The sequence below is a fragment of the Staurois parvus genome, unplaced genomic scaffold, assembly GCF_062004578.1.
Source record: "Staurois parvus isolate SC_StPar_1 unplaced genomic scaffold, SC_StPar_1.0 ptg000829l, whole genome shotgun sequence".
Taxonomy (NCBI): Eukaryota; Metazoa; Chordata; class Amphibia; order Anura; family Ranidae; genus Staurois; species Staurois parvus.
Genome location: NW_028318625.1, coordinates 301,433 through 322,500, shown reverse-complemented (window position 1 = coordinate 322,500; position 21,068 = coordinate 301,433). Strand labels below are relative to the sequence as shown.

Here is a 21,068-nt window from a genome sequence, read left to right as displayed (position 1 = left end):
CTGTGTCATTGAATCACTAATTGAAAGGGGCATGTTCAAAATAATAGCAGGGTGGAGTTCTATTAGTGAGGTCATTCATTCTTTGAAAAACAGGTGGCAATTATTGCCCTTATTTAAGGAAGGAAGGCAGCAAATGTTGTACATGCTGGTTACAGTGCATTTCTCTCTGAAATTCTGAGGAAAATGGGTCGTTCCAGACATTGTTCAGAAGAACAGCGTACCTTGAGTAAAAAGTTGATTGGAGAGGGGAAAACATAAAGTGCAGAAAATGATAGGCTGCTCAGCTAAAATGATTGCAAATGCTTTAAAATGGCAACCAAAACCTGAAAGACGTGGAAGAAAGCAAAAAACTACCATTCGAATAGATAGAAGAATAGCCAAAATGGCAAGGACTCAGCCAACAATCAGCTCCAGGAAGATGAAAGAAGGTGTAAAGTTCCCTGTGAGTACTGTTACAATTAGAAGACGCCTATGTGAAGCCAAGCTATCTGCAAGAAGCCCCCGCAAAGTCCCACTGTTGAAAAAATGACGTGCTGAAGAGGTTACAATTTGCCAAAGAGCACATTGACTGGCCTAAAGAAAAATGGCGCAACATTTTCTGGACTGATGAAAGTAAGATTGTTCTTTTTGGCTCTAGTGGCCGGAGACAGTTTGTCAGACGACCCCCAAACACTGAATTCAAGCCACAGCACACTGTGAAGACAGTGAAGCATGGTGGTGCAAGCATCATGATATGGGGATGTTTCTCATACTACGGTGTTGGGCCTATTTATCGCATACCAGGGATCATGGATCAGTTTGAATACATCAGAATACTTGAAGAGGTCATGCTGCCTTATGCTGAAGAGGAAATGCCCTTGAAATGGGTGTTCCAACAAGACAATGACCCCAAACACACCAGTAAACGTGCAACATCTTGGTTCCAGACCAAGAAGATTGAGGTTATGGAGTGGCCAGCCCAATCCCCGGATCTTAATCCAATAGAAAACTTGTGGGGTGACATCAAAAATGCAGTTTCTGAGGCAAAACCAAGAACTAGAGAAGAACTGTGGAATGTAGTCCAATCATCCTGGGCTGGAATACCTGTTCACAGGTGCCAGAAGTTGGTTGACTCCATGCAACACAGATGTACAGCAGTTATCAGAAACAGTGCGACTACAACCAAATATTAATTAACTAGTTGCCGACCGCAGATAGCCGAATGACGGCTGCACTGCGGCCGGCCAGTTCTAAGTGGATGTCATATGACGTCCTCCCAGAACGCGCGCGCACCTGGTGATCTCCGTGATCGCTGTGATGTGGTAAAAGGCCAATCACAGCGGCCTTTTACCACGTGATCAGCGGTGTCCAATGACACGCTGATCAGAGGGAAATGCAAGTGCCGGTTCTCGGCTGCACTTTCCTCACGCTGTCAGATCGTGAGGAAAATACTAACGAGAACCGGCAGTTGTCAGAGCGGGGATCGACACCGATCATCAGGGCACTGATGATCAGTGCCCTGATGATCAGTGCCCAGCAGTGCCACCCGCAAGTTCCGCCCACCTGTGCCCAGCAGTGCACCCACTAACTCCGCCCACCTGTGCCCAGCAGATCACCCACCTGTGCCCAGCAGTGCACCCACCTGTGCCCAGCAGTGCACCCACCTGTGCCACTCTGCAGTGTCACACACCTGTGCCCAGACGTGCCACCTACCTGTGCCCAGCAGTGCCACCCACCTGTGCCCACCCACCTGTGCCCACCAGTGCCACCCACCAGTGCTGCCCACCAGTGCCACCCACCAGTGCAGCTAAGCAGTGCTGCCAGTCAGTGCCACCAGTCAGTGCCCATGGGTTGTGCCAGTCAGTGCCGTCAGTCAGTGCCCAGCAGTGATGCCAGTCAGTGCCGTCTATCAGTACCCATCATCAGTGTCACCTATCAGTGCTGCATATTAGTGCCGCCTATCCGTGACACCTCATTAGTACTGCCTATCAGTGCCCTTTAGTGCTGCCTATCAGTGCCCATCAGTGCTGCCTCATCAACGCACATCAGTGAAGGAGAAAAAATACCTGTTTGAAAAATTTTATAATAGAAACAAAGAAACTTTTTTTTTTTTTCAAATTTTTTGCACTTTTTTTATTTATAGCGCAAAAAGTAAAGCGCCCAGTGGCGATTAAATACCACCAAAAGAAAGCTCTATTTGTGAGAAAAAAATGATCAAAACTTCATATGGGTACAATGTTGCATGACCGCGCAATTGTCAATCAAAGTGCGACAGCGCTGAAAGCTGAAAATTGGCCTGGTAAATAAGGGGGTATAAGTGCCTGGTAGGCAAGTGGTTAAGTGATTCAAAGGAAAGCAAAATCTTCAAACATTTTTCAGTTTATATAGTGAATGTTTGAGTTTGTAAAGAAGAATACAAACACTGCTATTTTTTGAACAGTCTAATATTCACTTTTCTTCAATTGTGTTAGAGGAACAACACAAATTTGATATATTTTTCTTCATGTTTTGATTTGGTTCCCAATGCATTTGTGTGTATGGAAATAAAAGCTATTAGAAGGATTTTGAGCTTTATTCACTTTTTTCAACACACTGCTATTATTTTGAACACAACTGTGTGTATATATATATATATATATATATATATATATATATATATATAGTACATTCATATCAGTCCCTAACACTCAAGGGGCATACAGTCTAAGGTCCCTAACTTCCATTCATACATGTACATACTGGGGAAAATTTAGACAGGATCCAATTAACCTACCGGCATGTCTTTGGAGGGTGGGAGGAAACTGGAGTACCCGGAGAAAACCCATGAAGGCACAGGGAGAACATGCTACCTCCAGGCAGGTGGTGTCGTGATTGGGATTCTACCCTAGTACTGCAAGGCGAAGTGCTAACCATTTAGCCACTGTGCTGCCCGCACTGTGCTGCATACAGTCAGGTCCATAAATATTGGGACATCGACACAATTCTAACATTTTTGGCTCTATACACCACCACAATGGATTTGAAATGAAACTAACAAGATGTGCTTTAACTGCAGACTCTCAGCTTTAATTTGAGGGTATTTATATCCAAATCAGGTGAACGGTGTAGGAATTACAACAGTTTGCATATGTGCCTCCCACTTGTTAAGGGACCAAAAGTAATGGAACAGAATAATAATCATAAATCATACTTTCACTTTTTAATAATTGGTTGCAAATCCTTTGCAGTCAATTACAGCCTGAAGTGTGGAACACATAGACATCACCAGACGCTGGGTTTCATCCCTGGTGATGCTCTACCAGGCCTCTACTGCAACTGTCTTCAGTTCCTGCTTGTTCTTGGGGCATTTTCCCTTCAGTTTTGTCTTCAGCAAGTGAAATGCATGCTCAATCGGATTCAGGTCAGGTGATTGACTTGGCCATTGCATAGCATTCCACTTCTTTCCCTTAAAAAACTCTTTGGTTGCTTTTGCAGTATGCTTTGGGTCATTGTCCATCTGCACTGTGTAGCGGCGCCCAATGAGTTCTGAAGCATTTGGCTGAATATGAGAAGATAATATTCCCGAAACACTTCAGAATTCATCCTGCTGCTTTTGTCAGCAGTCACATCATCAATAAATACAAGAGAACCAGTTCCATTGCCAGCCATACATGCCCACGCCATGATACTACCACCACCATGCTTCACTGATGAGGTGGTATGCTTAGGTTCATGAGCAGTTCCTTTCCTTCTCCATACTCTTCTCTTCCCATCACTCTGGTACAAGTTGATCTTGGTCTCATCTGTCCATAGGATGTTGTTCCAGAACTGTGAAGGCTTTTTTAGATGTCGTTTGGCAAACTCTAATCTGGCCTTCCTGTTTTTGAGGCTCACCAATGGTTTACATCTTGTGGTGAACCCTCTGTATTCACTCTGGTGAAGTCTTCTCTTGATTGTTAACTTTGACACACATCCACCTACCTCCTGGAGAGTGTTCTTGATCTGGCCAACTGTTGTGAAGGGTGTTTTCTTCACCAGGGAAAGAATTCTTCGGTCATCCACCACAGTTGTTTTCCGTGGTCTTCCGGGTCTTTTGGTGTTGCTGAGCTCGCCAGTGCGTTCCTTCTTTTGAAGAATGTTCCAAACAGTTGTTTTGGCCACGCCTAATGTTTTTGCTATCTCTCTGATGGGTTTGTTTTGTTAGCCTAATGATGGCTTGCTTCACTGATAGTGACAGCTCACTGGATCTCATCTTGAGAATTGACAGTAACAGATTCCAACTGCAAATAGCACACTTGAAATAAACTCTGGAACTTTTATCTGCTCATTGTAATTGGGATAATGAGGGAATAACACACACCTGGCCATGGAACAGCTGAGAAGCCAACTGTCCCATTACTTTTCGTCCCTTAACAAGTGGGGGGCACATATGCAAACTGTTGTAATTCCTACACTGTTCACCTGATTTGGATGTAAATACCCTCAAATTAAAGCTGACAGTCTGCAGTTAAAGCACATTTTGTTAGTTTCATTTCAAATCCACTGTGGTGGTGTATAGAGCCAAAAATGTTAGAATTGTGTCGATGTCCCAATATTTATGGACCTGACTGTATATCATAGCATAATCATACAGCAGCCAAGAATGCCACATTACAGCCTGGATACGTGCAGGGTCTATGCAACTCATAGATTCCATTCCTAGTTCTAGCCCAGTAGAGTTGGGATTATATATTAAACTCCAAGAACAAGTACCCTATTACGAGAAGAACAAGTGGTCCACAATCCTAATGAAACAGGACTTTTGAAAAATAAGCTTTTATCTCTATCAGTCACTCTTCTCCCATGATGACCAGCTTGACACAGTCAAGACTGTGTCAATAAGCAAAAGCAGTTATGGCTGCCTTAGTAAATGAGCATTGGCTAGCGCCAGGATCCACCACAATTGCTTTTAGACATGTGCAGAAGTAAAAAATTTGTTTCATTCCAGATCGAGAAGTTAAGTTACCATTTCTGTTTCAGTGTATGTGTAACGAAAATCATTTTGTTTCATTTCATTTATTTGTTTTCAAACAGATTTGTATTTTCCTTATGGATTCAAGGTTTTCGAGCCCAAAATATCAAATTGATCCAAATTAATTGTGAAGAATAGCTGTTTGTTAAGGACAATGGTTGTTAAGGGCAGCCCCCGCATTCTTAACAATCATGATTCATTTGCTGTCAGTGGTATTTCCCGCTGAAGCAGAATGTAAACAAACAATGCCGCATTTGGTATGGATTTTGAGGGGAACCCTACGCCAAAATAAAAAAAACCGGCATAGGGTCCCCCCCAAAACCCTTACCAGACCCTTATCTGAGCATGCAGCCTGGCAGGCCATGAAAGAGGGGGGACAAGTGAGAGCCTCCCCCCCAAAGAACCATACTAGGCCACATGCCCTCAACATGGGGACATGCTTTGAGGCAGGGGCCCCCCCCCCCCCAAAGCACCTTGCCCAATGTTGATGGGGGCAAGGGCTTATTATCCGTAACCCTGGGCAGTGGTTGTGGGGGTCTAAGGGCAGGGGGCTTACCAGTATCTGGAATCCCCCTTCAAAAAGGGGGCCCCCAGATCCCAGCCCCCCCGACATTTAAAAAAAACTATATTTTTTTTGCTTTCTACTATAAAACATATCCAATAAAAAAATCTAATTTCTTCACACATGTAGGCCAAAATGTATTCTGCTATTGGGATTTTGTTACCAAAAATATATAAGTGCATATTACGCAAAAGTTATAGCATCTACATTTTTTTTATACTAGTATACGGCGATCAGTGACTCTCAGCGAGACTGCGATAATAATAACTGCCACTTCGTGGGAACCAGTGACACTAATACAGCAATCAGTACAAAAATATACACTGTCACTGTAATGACACTGGCTGGGAAGGGGTTAAACATCTAGGTTGATCAAAGGGTTAATTGCATGCCTAGCCAGTGTTTGTGTGTTTACGATGTACTGTTTTTACTAGGCAATCTGCTAGATTTTATTCCCTGAATAAAATTTAGCAGATCGCCATTGACATAACACAGCTCTGCCTTCTTTGCATAGGCAGAGCTGTGTTATGTCAGTCTCCTCGGCAATCAAGAGGTGCCAGCGCTCATCCATTGGCCGGCACCTGTTGATCAGCTTCTGCTGTGTCCAATCACAGCAGAAGTGGTGCTCCATCAGCAGGCGCACACCCCCCAGTGGCAGAAGTGCAAATCACTTTTATATATGTGATTTTACACAGAACATCCGCCCTGTAGCAGTAAATCTGGATGGCAAGTGGTTTAAAAAAAACACAAACAATGTCCTGAAGTAAATCCAGAATCAATCATGATGAATGCCAGATGCTGACCTGGAAAAAAAAAAAAAAAAAAAAAAAATGGAGTGCACATGATGCTTGCCCCCCGCGGCAGCTGACACCCACCAACAGTAAACAAAGGGGTGGGGTCCCCAGATGACAGGTGACACCATCTCATTATTTATTTACCGTCAGCACTGGAAACCAGAGCCGTCAGTCGGTGGGTGCCTAGAGACGTGACCCTATGTGACACCATCCCTTAGTTTATTCACCATCCATGGGAACTGGAAATGTCTGCCATTGGACAAAAAAAAAAATTCATTTTTTTTGCTTTTTTGGGTCAGCGGCTGGCGTCCATCGTGATTGCTGGTGGATTTACTTAAGAAGACATTTTTTTTGGGGGGGGTTAACTTTATTTTTACCTCATACTCATTCACATAATGGGGGGGGGTCCAGTGGCCCTCTTCTTAAAGGGGGCTTCTAGATTCAGATAAGCCCCCTGTCCACAGACCCTCACAACCAACGCCCAGAGGCTGTTTTTTCATTTCGATTCGGAACATAATGAACTGCACATGTATGATTGCTATAAAAAAATACCACTTCTATACCTGTTATATACCTGGTATAACCAAAAGCTGAATATCCCTTTCAGAGATTACAAAATGAAAGATCCAAATGCCAAAGTCAGGAATTTATGAGTATGCATTTGTCTATGTGGGCATGTTTTCTGGATGGCCAGAAGCTTAGCCAGTGGCAAATGCTACTGCAAAAGCTCACAGTAAAAAAACTAAACAAAACATGTTATCAGAAGTAGTTTGTAAGTATGGAGTCCCAGAAAGTATGTATGACTGTGGAGCTCACTTTATGGGAGAGATCTTACAAAACGTTTTGAGTGTATTCGGAATACAAACACCTCCTACCAGGGGCAGACTGACTATTTGGAACTCGGGCACTGCTCGAGGGCCTGGGGTCAGTAGGGGGCCCCATGAGATGCCCCTGGTACCTTTTTCATAGGCTTTTTTGAGTTTGGGCAAGGACACAGGGGCTCCATGATCCCCTATTGCCTGGGGGCCCCATGAGTTGTCAGTCCGCCCCTGCCTCCTACTGTCCAAAAGTAGAAAGACCTAATGTAATTCTGAAAAATAGGAGTAGAAGTTGATGTTAGAAACTAGAAAAAAAAGCCTGTCACCTGAATGTCTTCTAATATTTTATATTAAGTTAGAATGGTTCCTAAGAGAAATACTGAACATTTTTTTGGAATGCTATGTACTTGCTTATACTTTTCTCAGCAGCTGAGGACCCAGCACTCTGATCTCACAGAGAATGTTGCTGATTTTGAAAGGTTTATTTATGTTTTCTCCTCATTCCATGATTCTAACAGTTTGAAAGGATCTCATAAATTAAAGACAGATGATAAGGTGGCTGTTAAAAGATATACAGTATGTTTGGAGTCACAATACAAAGCCTATTTGACGTACAGCTGGCAAAGCCTGAAGCAAAAGTCACCTGGATCCATGCCAGACACTAAAAAGTTTCTGAATTAAAGTACCTTTGTGTTTGATTTGCTTTTCTCTGGGAATCACAGTCTGGGATACTAATCTATTCATTGAATATGTGATTTAAACAGTAGTTCAGTCATGTTAAAGTAAATTTGTCTTTTGTCTTACATTTTATGTAGAATTGTCTGTTTCAACCATGCTGGGTTGATTCTAATTAAAAAACTTGCTATTGTATAGGTTAGTCTCTGTTAAGTTTGTATGCCTAAGGTTAAGTTTCAAGGCCACTCTGGCCACAGGATCTGGGTTTCTGGCCAATTAGTCTGTCTGAGATTTCAGTATAGGACAAGCATAGTGCACAGAATTTATGAGCTCATCGGATCAACAGGTTTTGAGCAGGTATAACAAAACTCTTTCAACAGTAATTTTAACAGACCAAAAGGGAGTAAATACAAGAACTTCATTGTCAGGGCTTACATACACTAGAAGACTTTGCCATTGTCATTTATCACTGGCATGTTAGATTGCTCTCTAATGTGTATAGCCAGACTTATTTTAGATGCCATTAGGAGTTTTCCTATTTTTCCAGGGTCCAAAAGCACAAAAAACATGCTCTTTCAAAGTAATAAAGTTTATTTAGTTTTTAAACTGTTGTTTTACACCTTGTTTAGTTTTCACATGAAGGCTTTATTTTACAAAAGATTAATACATGGTGTAGCCATGACACAAGATTCTCAGAATATTAGGGTTTTTCCAAGGCGCTTTCAAACTCTCTCTTGTTTGCTCTTAAACTTTTATAAATGCTATCAACATGAACAAAGCAGCTGGAAGGGAGGTTTAGATACTAGTTGAAAACCATACAAAAAGCACAAAAATAGTAGGAAATGAGCACCAAACTATACAAGGTAATGCATTTATATATTCTCAACCAATATGCCTTTAGCATAACACCTTTGTATATGTGGTTTTGGAATTTCATCAACTATTATTGCATTCGGGTAACTGCTTGGATGAGTATAAAAAAATGTTTTCAAGTATGCATAGATTGTACACCAAAGGGTTCTAAAGGAAATGGTTCTACACCAATCCCCCCTCTTCCTTAAGCACTTACCATTTTCCATCCAGCGCTATCCCGTCTGCAGCAGCTTTTCCTCCCTCTTCTTGCTCTTGCTTGGCTGAGAGCAGCAGGAGACATTGACTGCTGCTGCTGTCAGTCAAATCCATTGCACAGAGAAGGTAAGTATAACATGTTTGTTATTTTTTTCATTATTAAAAAAAATAAATAAAAAAAAAAGCTTTACAATCACTTTAAAGTGAATCTACACCAATCTTGCAGATGTTATGTATAATAGCTTGCCTTTTTAACACATGTCAGTAATGCCCAACATACCACAACAAACCAAAGATCATGCTTGCAGCATTTTCAGCAGTGAAGTGCACACACCTTAGTATTTTGTGGTGCGCTGCAACACAGGTGCACTGGCAAAGTACAATGGGGTGCCTTTTCATTGCAATGTGTTACTGTGGAATATGGTAACGCACATGTTATTGTTCATGCTGGTGTTATCACACTCTAAGTCCAACTCCATGCATTTTTTGTATTAAAATGGAACACCAGGCATAGAACCAAGTAATAGTTCAGATTGTAATACTCAACTTTAAAGGAGAACTAAGGCCAAATGTCTTTTGCACTCCCAAACCCTCCACAGCCCAGCACTCCAGTGAATGCTCTCTGCTCACTTAAGACCAAGAACTGAGCAATCAGCAGACTTTGATCACTCAGTTCTCAGTCTTAGAGGAAGCAGGGGACAGATGCAGCATTGGACTGATGCTGCATCCACCTAGGTGAGTATGATTGTTTGTTTTTTCGTAATCCCACACTTTTTTTTAATCCAGAGGTTTCTCCATACAGTACGTTTTTGGCCACAAGATTATGGGTTGAATGACATCCAACCCTTCCTTGCCCTAAAAACATGATTAATTAAAAATTTTGCTGGATTTTAGCTTTTTAGAGACTATGCCCTTGAAAATCACCAAATGGTCTCCTAAAGACAAAGAGCCAGACTTTTTCTCATCCAGTGCTGGGTATGCCTCCTGGGATATGTGACTTGTATATCCCAGCAGGCTTCATGAGCAGGGTTATACACCTAAGCAATAAAAGGAGATGGGGCAGGGAGTGTAAAAGGAATAAAAAAGGGGCAGCTTTTTTACATTGTGGAGGTGGTATGAGAACAATGAAAAAAAACTTTTTTTTTAAATGAAGGTCTGCTCTTATTGCAATAATACAATGCTGTACATACATATATAGTGTAACAAGTTATTGTAAATAACAATAGATAACATATACATGTAAACATTTAGGGTATTTACAGTACCTGCTAAGCTGCCAGGTCTTTGCAGTGTAGCTGTGGCATACAGTTCTTGTGAATGCTTATTGTATTGATCAGAAGAAAGAACTAGACGTTTTGTAGGTGATAGCGTAGCATATGTACCAATGGTTGAGCTCAACTGATGCAAAGGTGAAGAGGTTATAGTAGACTGAATGGTTGGTGGAGAGGTTACACGCACCGATGAAGGAGACAGTCCAGCAGATGATACAACTATGTTGATAGGTGAACTGGTGCTGTAGGATTTGGCAAGACGACTAGGAGACTGTTTTGGAGAAGAAACCCTTTGTGTGGTGCTGTAGCCAGTACTCTCTGAGGAAGACCCCACCCTCTGGAGTTTTGTTGGAGAACCTACTTGATGCATTGACAAAGGAGAGCTTACTCTCTGTGCCGGTAAAGTTGAACTTGAATAAAAAATTGCTGAAGAATGTTGAGAATCAGGCAAATGGAAAGCACTCCCATGGCTTGGCACAAAGTCTCTTGACTGAGAGGCAGCATGTGATTGGGAGGTTTCAGATCCAGATGAATGAGTTACTCTATTTGTACCCTGTAGTAAAAAAGGATTATTAACAAAACTACTAAATAATGTTCTGAAAAAACAAACATAAGCACTATATATATATATATAGATAGATAGATATAGATATATAGATAGATCGATCGATCGATCGATAGTACAATATAGGGTAAAAAGGAGGTAGCAGTAAAGGAGATAACAGCGGACCCCTTGAATTCTAAGCCTTATAAAATGAGGGGGTTAGTGGTGTTATTTTATGTTTATATACATTTTGGGGGAGATTTATTAAAACTGGTGCATAGAATCTGGTGCAGCTCTGCAGAGTAACCAATTAGCTTTTAGGTTTTATGGTCAATGCTTAATTGAACAAGCTGAAGTTAGAAGCTGACTGGTTACTATGCACAGCTGCACCAGATTCTGTGTGCACCAGTTTTAGGTTCCATGCACACTAGCATTTTTTTCCATGCTCAAAAAACACTGGAAAAAACGCCAGATAAAAAGCGCTGGTAATAGCATTTTTAGTGACGTTTTGGTAGCGTTTAGGAGCTCTAGTGTCTTATTAGTGTTTTTACAGTACATATAGGGAAAAAAAAAAGCTAGAAAAAAGCTGTTAGGAGCATTTTAGTAGCGTCTAGGAGCGTTCAGTGTTTTTTCTCTGCCAGGAAAACGCTCCCAAAAACTCTATAAAAACTATTTTTTTCTGCTCCTAAACGCTGAAGCTTGAAAACCGCTACTAGCTTAAAACAGTGTTCATGGACACAAAGGGTTTAGCTTCTACAAGCAGAAAAAAAATGCTGATAACAGCTTCTATGTGCTTAAAAAATGCTAGTGCGCATGAAGTCTTAGTAAATCTCCCCCTTATATTTAAACTGTTGTAAAGAAACAAGTGCTTGTACCTGTCAAGTATGACTTGTAGATGTAGATGCAAAAAAAAAAAAAAATGCTGGCTGTAAAAACCATTTTTTTGACATAATGACAACTAGTATTGAAAACCCTCTCTAGATATATGCGTACTCTTGGCTAAATAATACTCTTTTACTTTTAAAGCAATGAAACAGCTGTTAACATCTCTAAATAATAAAATACCAGTTATTTCTTTGTTATCTGGATTTTAAAGAATTATAAATGCATATATTATTAGCAGGTTTTTGCTATTTTCAACAATTTTACAGTATCTGTGCCTGTGCTATCCATGTTTTTAAATGTGACAATAATGGACATAAATGGATACGTAGGAAATATGGTGCATTCCAAGCCACTTAATAAGTGTGATCAAACGCAGATTGGTGCCTTTGTTATACATAGTAATATTAGTTCAATAGCTGGCATAACAGATTATGTTACAGCTACATTAGTCAGTGTAAAAGCAGTTATAGAAGAACTTATACAGTGATATTAGTTGGCATGGTAATTGGGGGAGATTCTATACAATGCCATTAGTTAGTCCACAGGCAGGGCACAGAAATGGGGCCATAGAGGTATGGAAAGCAGAGTGAGGAGCGGTTATGGTGGTACTTGTCAGGTGGCTCAGGTTCACCCAGGGCACACAGACAATGTACCAATTTGTTTTCACCTGAGCAGCCTAGGAGAAACAAAGGTTAGGAACCCGAGTGGTCCCAATTTTCTTTGATATGAATGGGCACCAGGTTGCAGCCTCTGGAATTGCCCCACTATGGGGTAGCAGAAACAGAAGCGCTGCAGTGCAGAGATAGTGTGTGAGGCAGGAGACTGGAGAGTTGTCAGATACAAGCCTGGATCAAGGCAGGGGGCTAGCAGAGGGTAGTCAGGTATAAACAGAAGTCTTCACAGGCAGAAAACAGAGGGTAGTCAGGCAATCTGGGTTGCCAAGACGTAGGCAACAGACATGGCAGTTCAAGCAGGGGTTTAACCAAGCCTACAGTAGTCAGGCAATTCAGGTCTGCAACAACTAGGCATACAGTATATTATATTGGACTTAAGCACTAGAGCTCTCGGGTAGCTGGTAGGAAGACAGTGCCAGTATCTTAAAAAGCTGGCGCTTATATACCCTTCCCTGTAGCTGATACATGTTGGAAAACCAGAACTGAACTGTAAGAAGGGTCACCAGGAAATCCTGGGTTGTAGCAGGGCAGAAAGAGCTGGAAAATGGCTAGAAAGGAACGATGCCTAAACAGAGCTGGACTGAATTGTAACAAGCAAGTGCTCTAGAAACCCAGAACTACAAACTGTAATGGTAAGTAGACTAAAAAGGAAACCCTGGGCTGGAACACAGTTGGAAATAAGCAATGCCTGAACCAGTGGCGGACTGACAACTCATGGGGCCCCCGAGCAATAGGGGATCATGGGGCCCCTGTGTCCTTGCCCACAAAAAGCCCACACCCAAAATAAGCCCTATGAAAAGGTACCAGGGGCATCTCATGGGGCCCCCTACTGACCCAGGGCCCTCGGGCAACGCCCGAGTGCCTAAATGGTCAGTCCACCCCTGGTCTGAACAGAGCTATAACCTTGTCTTGCCCCTCTATAGGCAACAATCAGAAAAATAAAAGCTATGGTCAGTCTAGGTCAGTGGTTCTCAACCTTCCTAATGCCGTGACCCTTTAATACAGTTCCTCATGTTGTGGTGACCCCCAACCATAAAATTATTTACCCAGTAATTATAATTCATGAGTGTCGTTTTACCTCCAATACTGCTGCTTTCAACACAGTAGCTGCTTTTAACAGCGTAGCTGCTTTCAACACAGCAGTTGCTCTTTACACATCGGAAATATGTGTTTTCTGATGGTCTTAGGGGACCCCTGTGATAGGGTCGTTCGACCCCCAAAGGGGTCGCGACCCACAGGTTGAGAACCACTGGTCTAGGTGAATGTGGTTTTTAGGCTCCCCCAAATTTTTTTTTAGAACCGATTGATTAGATATTGAAATCGCCCTGCAACACATTTTAAATCCACAATGGCTTCAACCTCAAATTCTTCAGTGCCACCCACAAGAACATGACAAGACAGAGAAGGAAACCTGCTAGTAAAGACATCAATAGTTACAGCCTTCATACAGAAGATGTGGAACACTGGATGAATCTTTGGTGAGTTTGAGCTTACATGCTTTTGAATTGGCAAGATATCAATTACAGCGGTAGCAAGGTCATGGTATTTAAAACTGGAACAGAAAAGACCCGACATAAATGTCCCCCCCTTCCTGTCAGCGGGTAATGTGACCTGAGCCTCACATGCGCAGCTCAGACCACATTTACAGCTCACTCTGTGTGCCGAGGTGGGAGTGACATCACCGCAGCCAGACCGGTTATTCAAGCGGCCGAAGATACAAAACCCAGAAGGAACACAGAATGAAGATGGAAGTGCTGGAGGAACCATGTAAGCGCACACTGGAGAGCTCTCTTTGCATGTAAGTCTGTCATAATGTGCTAGTATATGGTGCATACTAGTACATTATGACTTACACCTGCAGGGGGACCAGTATTTTTATTCTTAAGCCATGACTTTACTACCGCTTTAACTTACAGTCAGTTTCTTGGAGGGACAATATAACTTTAGATTAGTCATGAAAAGCCACACTACATCCCCAAGGCTAACAGCAGGACCCCTTCTCCTCTTCATATCCCTGGGCTTAGCCTAAGAAAGGCATCTCTGCAGTTACTTTAGGTTAAAGCAGGGGTCTCCAAACTTTTGAAACAAAGGGCCAGTTTACTGCCCTTCAAACTTTAGAAGGGCCGGACTGTGGCCAGTGACTTTAGAAAATGCCCTGGAATTGCTGGAAGTAAATATTGCCATAGGCTTGGTATTCAGCGAGAGTAAAAGATTACATAATTGGTGTAAGGAATAGTGCCCCATAATTGTTGTCAGTGGGATAAATAATGCCCCATATTTGGTGTCAGTGGGATGAGTACTGCCACATCTTTAGTGTCAGTGGGAGGAATAGTGTCCCGTAATTGGTGTCAGTGAGAGGGTTAGATCCCCATAACTTGTACCAGTAGGAGTAATAGTGCCCCATCATTGGTGTCAGTGGGAGGTTTAGATCCACATAACTGGTGCCAGTAGGAGTAATAGTGCCCCATCATTGGTGTCAGTGGGATGAATAATGCCCCATCTTTAGTGTCAGTGGGAGGAATAGTGTCCCGTCATTGGGAGGAATAGTGCTTCATCACTAGTGTCAGTGGGAGGATTAGATCCATATAACTGGTGCCAGTAGGAGTAATAGTGCCCCATCATTGATGTCAGTGGGATGAATAGTGCTCCATCACTGGTATCAGTAGGAGGATTAGATCCACATAACTGTTGCCAGTGGGAAGAATAGTACCCCATTGTTGCTGTCAGTGGGAGGAATAGTACCTGTCTTTGGGGTTAGAGGTAGGAATAGTGCCTCAAGGGGCGGATAAAGGCTAGCAAAGGGCCCCATCCAGCCCGTGGGCCACAGTTTGGAGACCCCTGGGTTAAAGGATAGGAAGGTAAGGATGGTCCTGTACACTGGAGACAGAAGATTCAGGGGACCAGTTTGGCAGAGTAGAACAGTGAGACCCAGAGTTGGAAAAAAGCAGAGGCTGGGAAGTGGCTATGTGCAGGGCATTGTTGTTGGCAAACTCAGCCAAAGGGAGCAACAGGGCCCAATTGTACTGTGAAGCAGACGAGAAACTTCTGAGGTATAGATCTGGGGTCTAGTTCATTTTCTCACTTTGACCATTAATTTGTAGACAGTAGCCAGATGACAGGGAGGATCTTCAATTTCCTGCATTTATCCTGCCAAACTTTGAAAGTGAATTGAACTCTTGTATCTGAAATTATGTCATTCAGTATCCTGTGAAGTCTTACAATCTCCTTGAGAAAGATGTCAGCAGTAGCAGAAGCCAAAAGGGTACCCTTTATTGGAAGGAAGTGTGTCATTTTGTTAAGATGGTCTACAACCACCAGAAATTAGTTATATTCTTCATATGATGGAAGTTTCACATTGAACTCCATTGCTAACAAGGGTAAATTGGGATGGGCACAGGAATAAAAAGACCCCCAAGGTTTGGACTGGCTGCTCTTAGCATGAGCACATGTGACACAGAACGAGATGAAAGCTCTGAAATATACAGCTACACCTAGGCACCAGAAGGTCCATAGATGCCGAAGTGCCCTGCAACTCCCTATCAATGGTGCCAGAGTTCCTATCAGCTGGGCTCATTTTACATGAGAAGAAGGCGGCTAGGTATAAGAGGGCCTTATGGATAGAGTATTGGATAGCTCCTAGAATAGAGCTACAGAATAGCTCCTACTGTGTCTTCAAATATACCTACTTCCAAAACTAAGGACAAGGCAAGGTCCCAGTGTTTTGAGATAGCACTGTAAGCTATCAAAAACAGACTTGGTGAACAGGAAAAGAGAGTGATCTGGTGAGTAAGGTGAGAGGAAGTCCTGAGGTTCAGTTAATGTTGGGATTGTGTTGGATAGGCATCCTCCCCTCCAGGGACACCATCTGGCAGACCTTCTCTGTTGGCACAATTTACAGAGGAGCTGAGCTGGCTGGAGCTATGGAGAGCTAGGAACCCTTCTACCTTATTATACTCATGTTTTTCCAAAACACATTCTGCCCTATCTAGAATTGACCTATGTTTTGGTAAAAATGCCTCTAACATGATAGTTACAGATATTAGGTATGAACCTCATGGTATATCCGATCATTCTCATTTGGTACTTAGTGTCAAAGCCAGATATTCTACCACCCTTGTTCGTGCTTCCTAGAAGCTGAATGCTTTCTGGCTAAATTTGATTCCCTCCCATTAGCAAATAGAGGCCCATATTGCTCAGTGTTTTCGTTATAACTGGCTTGGAAGGGATGCTCTTATTACTTGGGATGCCTTTAAATCCTTTTTGAGTGAAATTTTTAATTTCTGAAATCACAGCTGTTAAAAATGCTACTCATCAACAGGAGGCCCATTTGTCTCAGGGAACTGGACCAGAAGTTCGTCTCCGATCCATCTGATTCTGCCAATCAGATGGATCGGACTTCCGGTCATGCGCATTAGGTGGAACGCACGCTGACCCACAAGGAGGAAGCCATTTTCACATGCCATGAGGCAAGCCTAGGCAGCACAGGCGCCGAGAAGAGGCTGGCACCCGCGGTATATCGGCGGATGTCAGCGGTGGTTCCTTGGCCTCCCCGGCCTTGTATGGCAGCACCTATGAAGGATATTCTTTCCTCTCCTATTATCCATTGCACAGGTGGTGAGTGGACTGTTGCAGGACATAAGATATATGGTCCTATGTGACATATATGACCTATATATCCCATACAGAGTGAAAGCTCTTTCAGTGACTTTCCACATATTGTTTGTTTCACTACAGGATGGGGACATCATGGTGCTTTGTATAAGAAACAAGATATACCACATGTATTTCAACAGGCAGAAGATCTATTGGGATGTGTCTTGATTTTCTCACAGAAAGTGGTATCTAGTCCACATGCAGTGGTGAAGAAACCATTTCAAGCAGTGCGCTGCTTTATGCATCTATCCTTCCATCCCGGCAAAAAATGGGGCATATCTTTATTCAAGAGCCCTAGGAAACAGCTGGTAATAATCACAGATGAATGGGCCCCAACCACTTGTGTTGCATCATTTACATGACATTTTTGTTTTGTCTCATATAGGCCTAGAGGCATGCCTTCTTTTTGACGCATACTGTGCTTGCTGCATTGCATACATGTGATATTTATATCTATGGTATAATTTTTTGAAATTCCCTGTTTGGGATATAACCATTCTGGTAGTAGCTTAGTCTACACATTTATAAACACGTGTCATGGTATACCTATGGTATAATTTTTGTATACACCTCCTTTGGGAAGTGTCCACCTATGCGCCTGTGCTACAGGGACTTTAGACTCTTGTAGTCATTGTCCTTGTTGCACATGCATTTAGACCGGTTCTGGTGTCATTTTATATGGTTTTAGGTCTGTGTGTATTGTCTCACACTGAGGTGATGGTAAACCAGGGCGATTGCCCATATGTCAAATTTGTATGTGTAATAAAGCATAATTTTTGGAAATTTTTCTGAGTATCACATTCTGTTCATTATGTAGCCGCTTTCTTTGTGAATTTCTTTTCACAACCCCTCTTTTTTTGCACTTGGGCCCTCAGCAGAATTGCAGAGAAGGTTCTTTTTTAAACAGGCCTTCTATGAAGAGGGGAAACAAACGGGGCGCATGTAGGCGAGGCTGATGTCTTTTCGCCCATTGCAGCCTTACGGACTACTCGAGAAAGGTGTTTAATACTCCTGATCTTGTCATGGCTGAACTACACAAATTTTATGCTGCTGTCTATTCATCTAAGGTCTGCTACTCAGGCAATGACCTATCCAAATACTTATAAACTTTAGATCTACCTCAATTGTCTGCCTCGCAGCATGAGAGCTTAGACTCCTCAATCACCATTGAAGAGTTACAGGAGGCGATCAGTGTGTTCCCAGCAAATAAGTCACCTGGGGAGGATGGCATGTTGACAACGTTCAACACTGCTCTGCATTGTCAGAGACTTACGGCCTCTGTGACCAGGGCTATTATACTGCCACTCCTGAAACCTGGAAAATCCCCCACTGATCCAAATTCCTATTTCTCGCTGATATAAAAATTCTGGCGAAAGTCCTGCCCAAGCGATTGAATAAGGTTGTAGTTTGTATTGTACATCCTGATCAGACGTGCTTTATGCCTCATAAATCTACTGCTATTAATCTTAGGCGCTTGTTTCTCAATATGCAGACGCCTTCGGATAATATGGGGTCGAGAGCGGCGTTGTCCCTTGACGCCAACAAGGCTTTCAACTGTGTAGAGTAGAGGTATCTGTGGGATGTGCTAAAACCCTTTGGATCTGGGGAAGTATTTGTGTCTTGGGTATGATTGTTATACTCGAATCCTCAGGCCGCTATTAGACTGGCTGGTAGGGCGTCTCCTTTTTTCCTTATTGGTAGGGGTACATGGCAGGGATGTCCTATCAACCCTGCTGTTTGCCATGGTCACTGGCTGCCTCTACAGAGATCATGGCCTTCTGATATAATACTTTGCATTGGAAGCTACTGCTGTACGCTCACAATATGTTGCTACGTTTGGGGGACATTGATGCTTCTTTGAAAGTTACTATGACTATTATATGGGAATTTGGTACATACTTTGGGTTAACCATTAACTGGTCCAAATCAGCATTGCTTCCTCTGGAGGGGAAACCCAATCCTCAATTACATCTGTTTTGCCCTGTTCCCTGTGTAGCCTCCTTTACGTATCTAGGCATTGTCGTCTCCTCTGAGTTGACGGCTTACTCCCACCTGAACATCTCTCCACTGCTCACTAGGTTCCAGGGCAAACTTAAGATATGGCATAAACTTAAGCTTTTTGTGATGGGACAGGCTAATTTGCCTCAAATGCTGTATTGCCTTTATAACTCCCCTGTTGTACTGCCATTTAAGTTGTTCCATACATTTAATGCTATTTTTCATTCTCTCCTTTGGAAACAAGGCCCTTCAAGGATACATTTGGAACAACTTCAGAAACCTTAGTGCACTGAAAGCATTACATTTCCCAATGCCTGCTTTACTATTTGGCGGCTCAACTGCAGCATATTTTGCCAGATATTTCCTGGGCCGATGAGGGCACCAGGGTTGCTGTAGACTCTTTTCATGCCTTGGTCCTACATTGCACCCAGTTAACCTCCCTCTCTGAAGGTCTAGAATCCCAGAGGTTTTCTAGGCCCAAGCAGTCCTTCCTCAAGTACAAACTTATGCACAAAGTGTGGTGTAAGGCTAAACAGGTAAAGGCAGTAGAGGGTTTTGCAAAATATTGCCCTGCGTAGGATAACCCTACATACCCTGAGCTGGCCAGATTGCCATATGCAAAGAAATGGCTCTCACAAGGAGTATCACATCTGAAAAATATCTTGAGAGGGGGTATTTTGCTACCATTCTCTACTCTACAATCACAATATGGGTTACCACAATCCATGCTCTTTTATTATTTGCAGCTGCGACATGCCGTCTAGGCGCAACGTTTTCCTGCCAGGATTCTCTCTCCCCAACAACAGGGACCTAGTCAGAAAGGCTTTAATTCTCACTGTTATGCAATTATGCTGAACACCCATGCAGCAGCTTATCCTTGTAGAGTAGCGGAGAAGTGGGAAATGGATATAGGGGGAACTACCTGGTGAGCAGTGGGAGATGGCGCTGGAAGCGGGCCACTCTAGCTCCTTGGACACAACCCAATGATTGTCTCAGTTGTATATCCTACTGGGCGTGCACTACACTCCAGTGCAATTGTCCAAAATGGGCCTTCTCGCCAATCTGATTTGTCCTAAATGTAGCAGGGATCATGGTACAATGATCCATATGCTGTGGCGTTGCTCCAAACTGCATAGGTATTGGGAGGCAGTACTTAATATCATTAACCAAGTTTTCCTTACTACTCTTCCTCTGGACCCTAAACGCTGTATCTTAGATATTATTGATGATGTGGTAACAAATCAGTTTACAGAGGAGGCTGTTAGAGCCTTGTTTCAGGCCCATAAAGAAATATTGTTACATTAGGAGAGTACTTCCCCTCCAACTCTTAAAGAGTGGGTGGAGCATATGGGCACTACTCTGAGGTATGAGCAAGTTATTTTTCAACATCGGGGATGCTTCACTAAGTTTAATAAAGTATGGGGGAGCTGGTTGGAAGTTCCAGGCCTTGCGCCAGTGGATCTGGTTATGGATAGGTTGTTTGTTTGACATTCTGTATTTTTGTTTTCAGTCAGAACTGCAGGACTGATCTCTTATGCTTATACTGAGTAACTGTATGGACTATTGATGGACTGTCTTAGTGTATTGTGTATATGTCCTGAGTCGTGTATAGACACTGTACTGAGGAACCTGGAACATTTGGTCTTTTGTATTTAATTTTTGTTTCAATAAACACTTTTTTTCCGGACTAAAAAAAAAAAAAAATGTTGGGATTGTGGCCTGTAACCAGGCTACCTCAAGGAAGACAGGAAACAAAGGTGATGATACAGTATGTCAAAACAGAGGTACTCCTGATAACTCAGAGAAACTGCTGTAGGTTTTGTGACCAACACGTTCAGTCTCAATAATACAGCCATTAGCCAGTCAGTTTGGAAGTACGTTGGCTTTAAGTCAAAGAGTCAGGCTTAATTGATAGGAAAAGGACTAATCTACAAAATAGGCACATGTACTTGAGTCAATAATGGCCTTAACTTTAATGGTTCTTTCAGGGCCCTGCAAAGACAGTGACCATGAAATATGAGTAAGAGTAGCCAACAGCAAAATAAACTGCCAACAGGACAAGAAGAAAAAGAAGTGACCTGCAGTAGAGACAAAGACTGGCTTGCCTGCAATACTGGCATTGCTCAGGAAACAGGGTAGGTTGATCTAGGCCCATCT

The 21,068-nt window shown here is 42.6% G+C and overlaps 1 protein-coding gene across 4 annotated transcripts in view; it reads right to left on the bottom strand.

Moving 5' to 3' along the window:
* The window catches only part of CTNND2 (catenin delta 2), a 529,941-nt gene that overhangs the window by 310,604 nt on the left and 198,269 nt on the right, over positions 1 to 21,068 (bottom strand). For all 4 annotated transcript variants that reach the window (XM_089655247.1, XM_089655250.1, XM_089655248.1 and 1 more), the window contains exon 8: positions 10,152 to 10,710. In XM_089655247.1, coding sequence (XP_089511373.1) covers positions 10,152 to 10,710 — 559 coding nt within the window. The remainder of the gene's footprint in view (positions 1 to 10,151; positions 10,711 to 21,068) is intronic.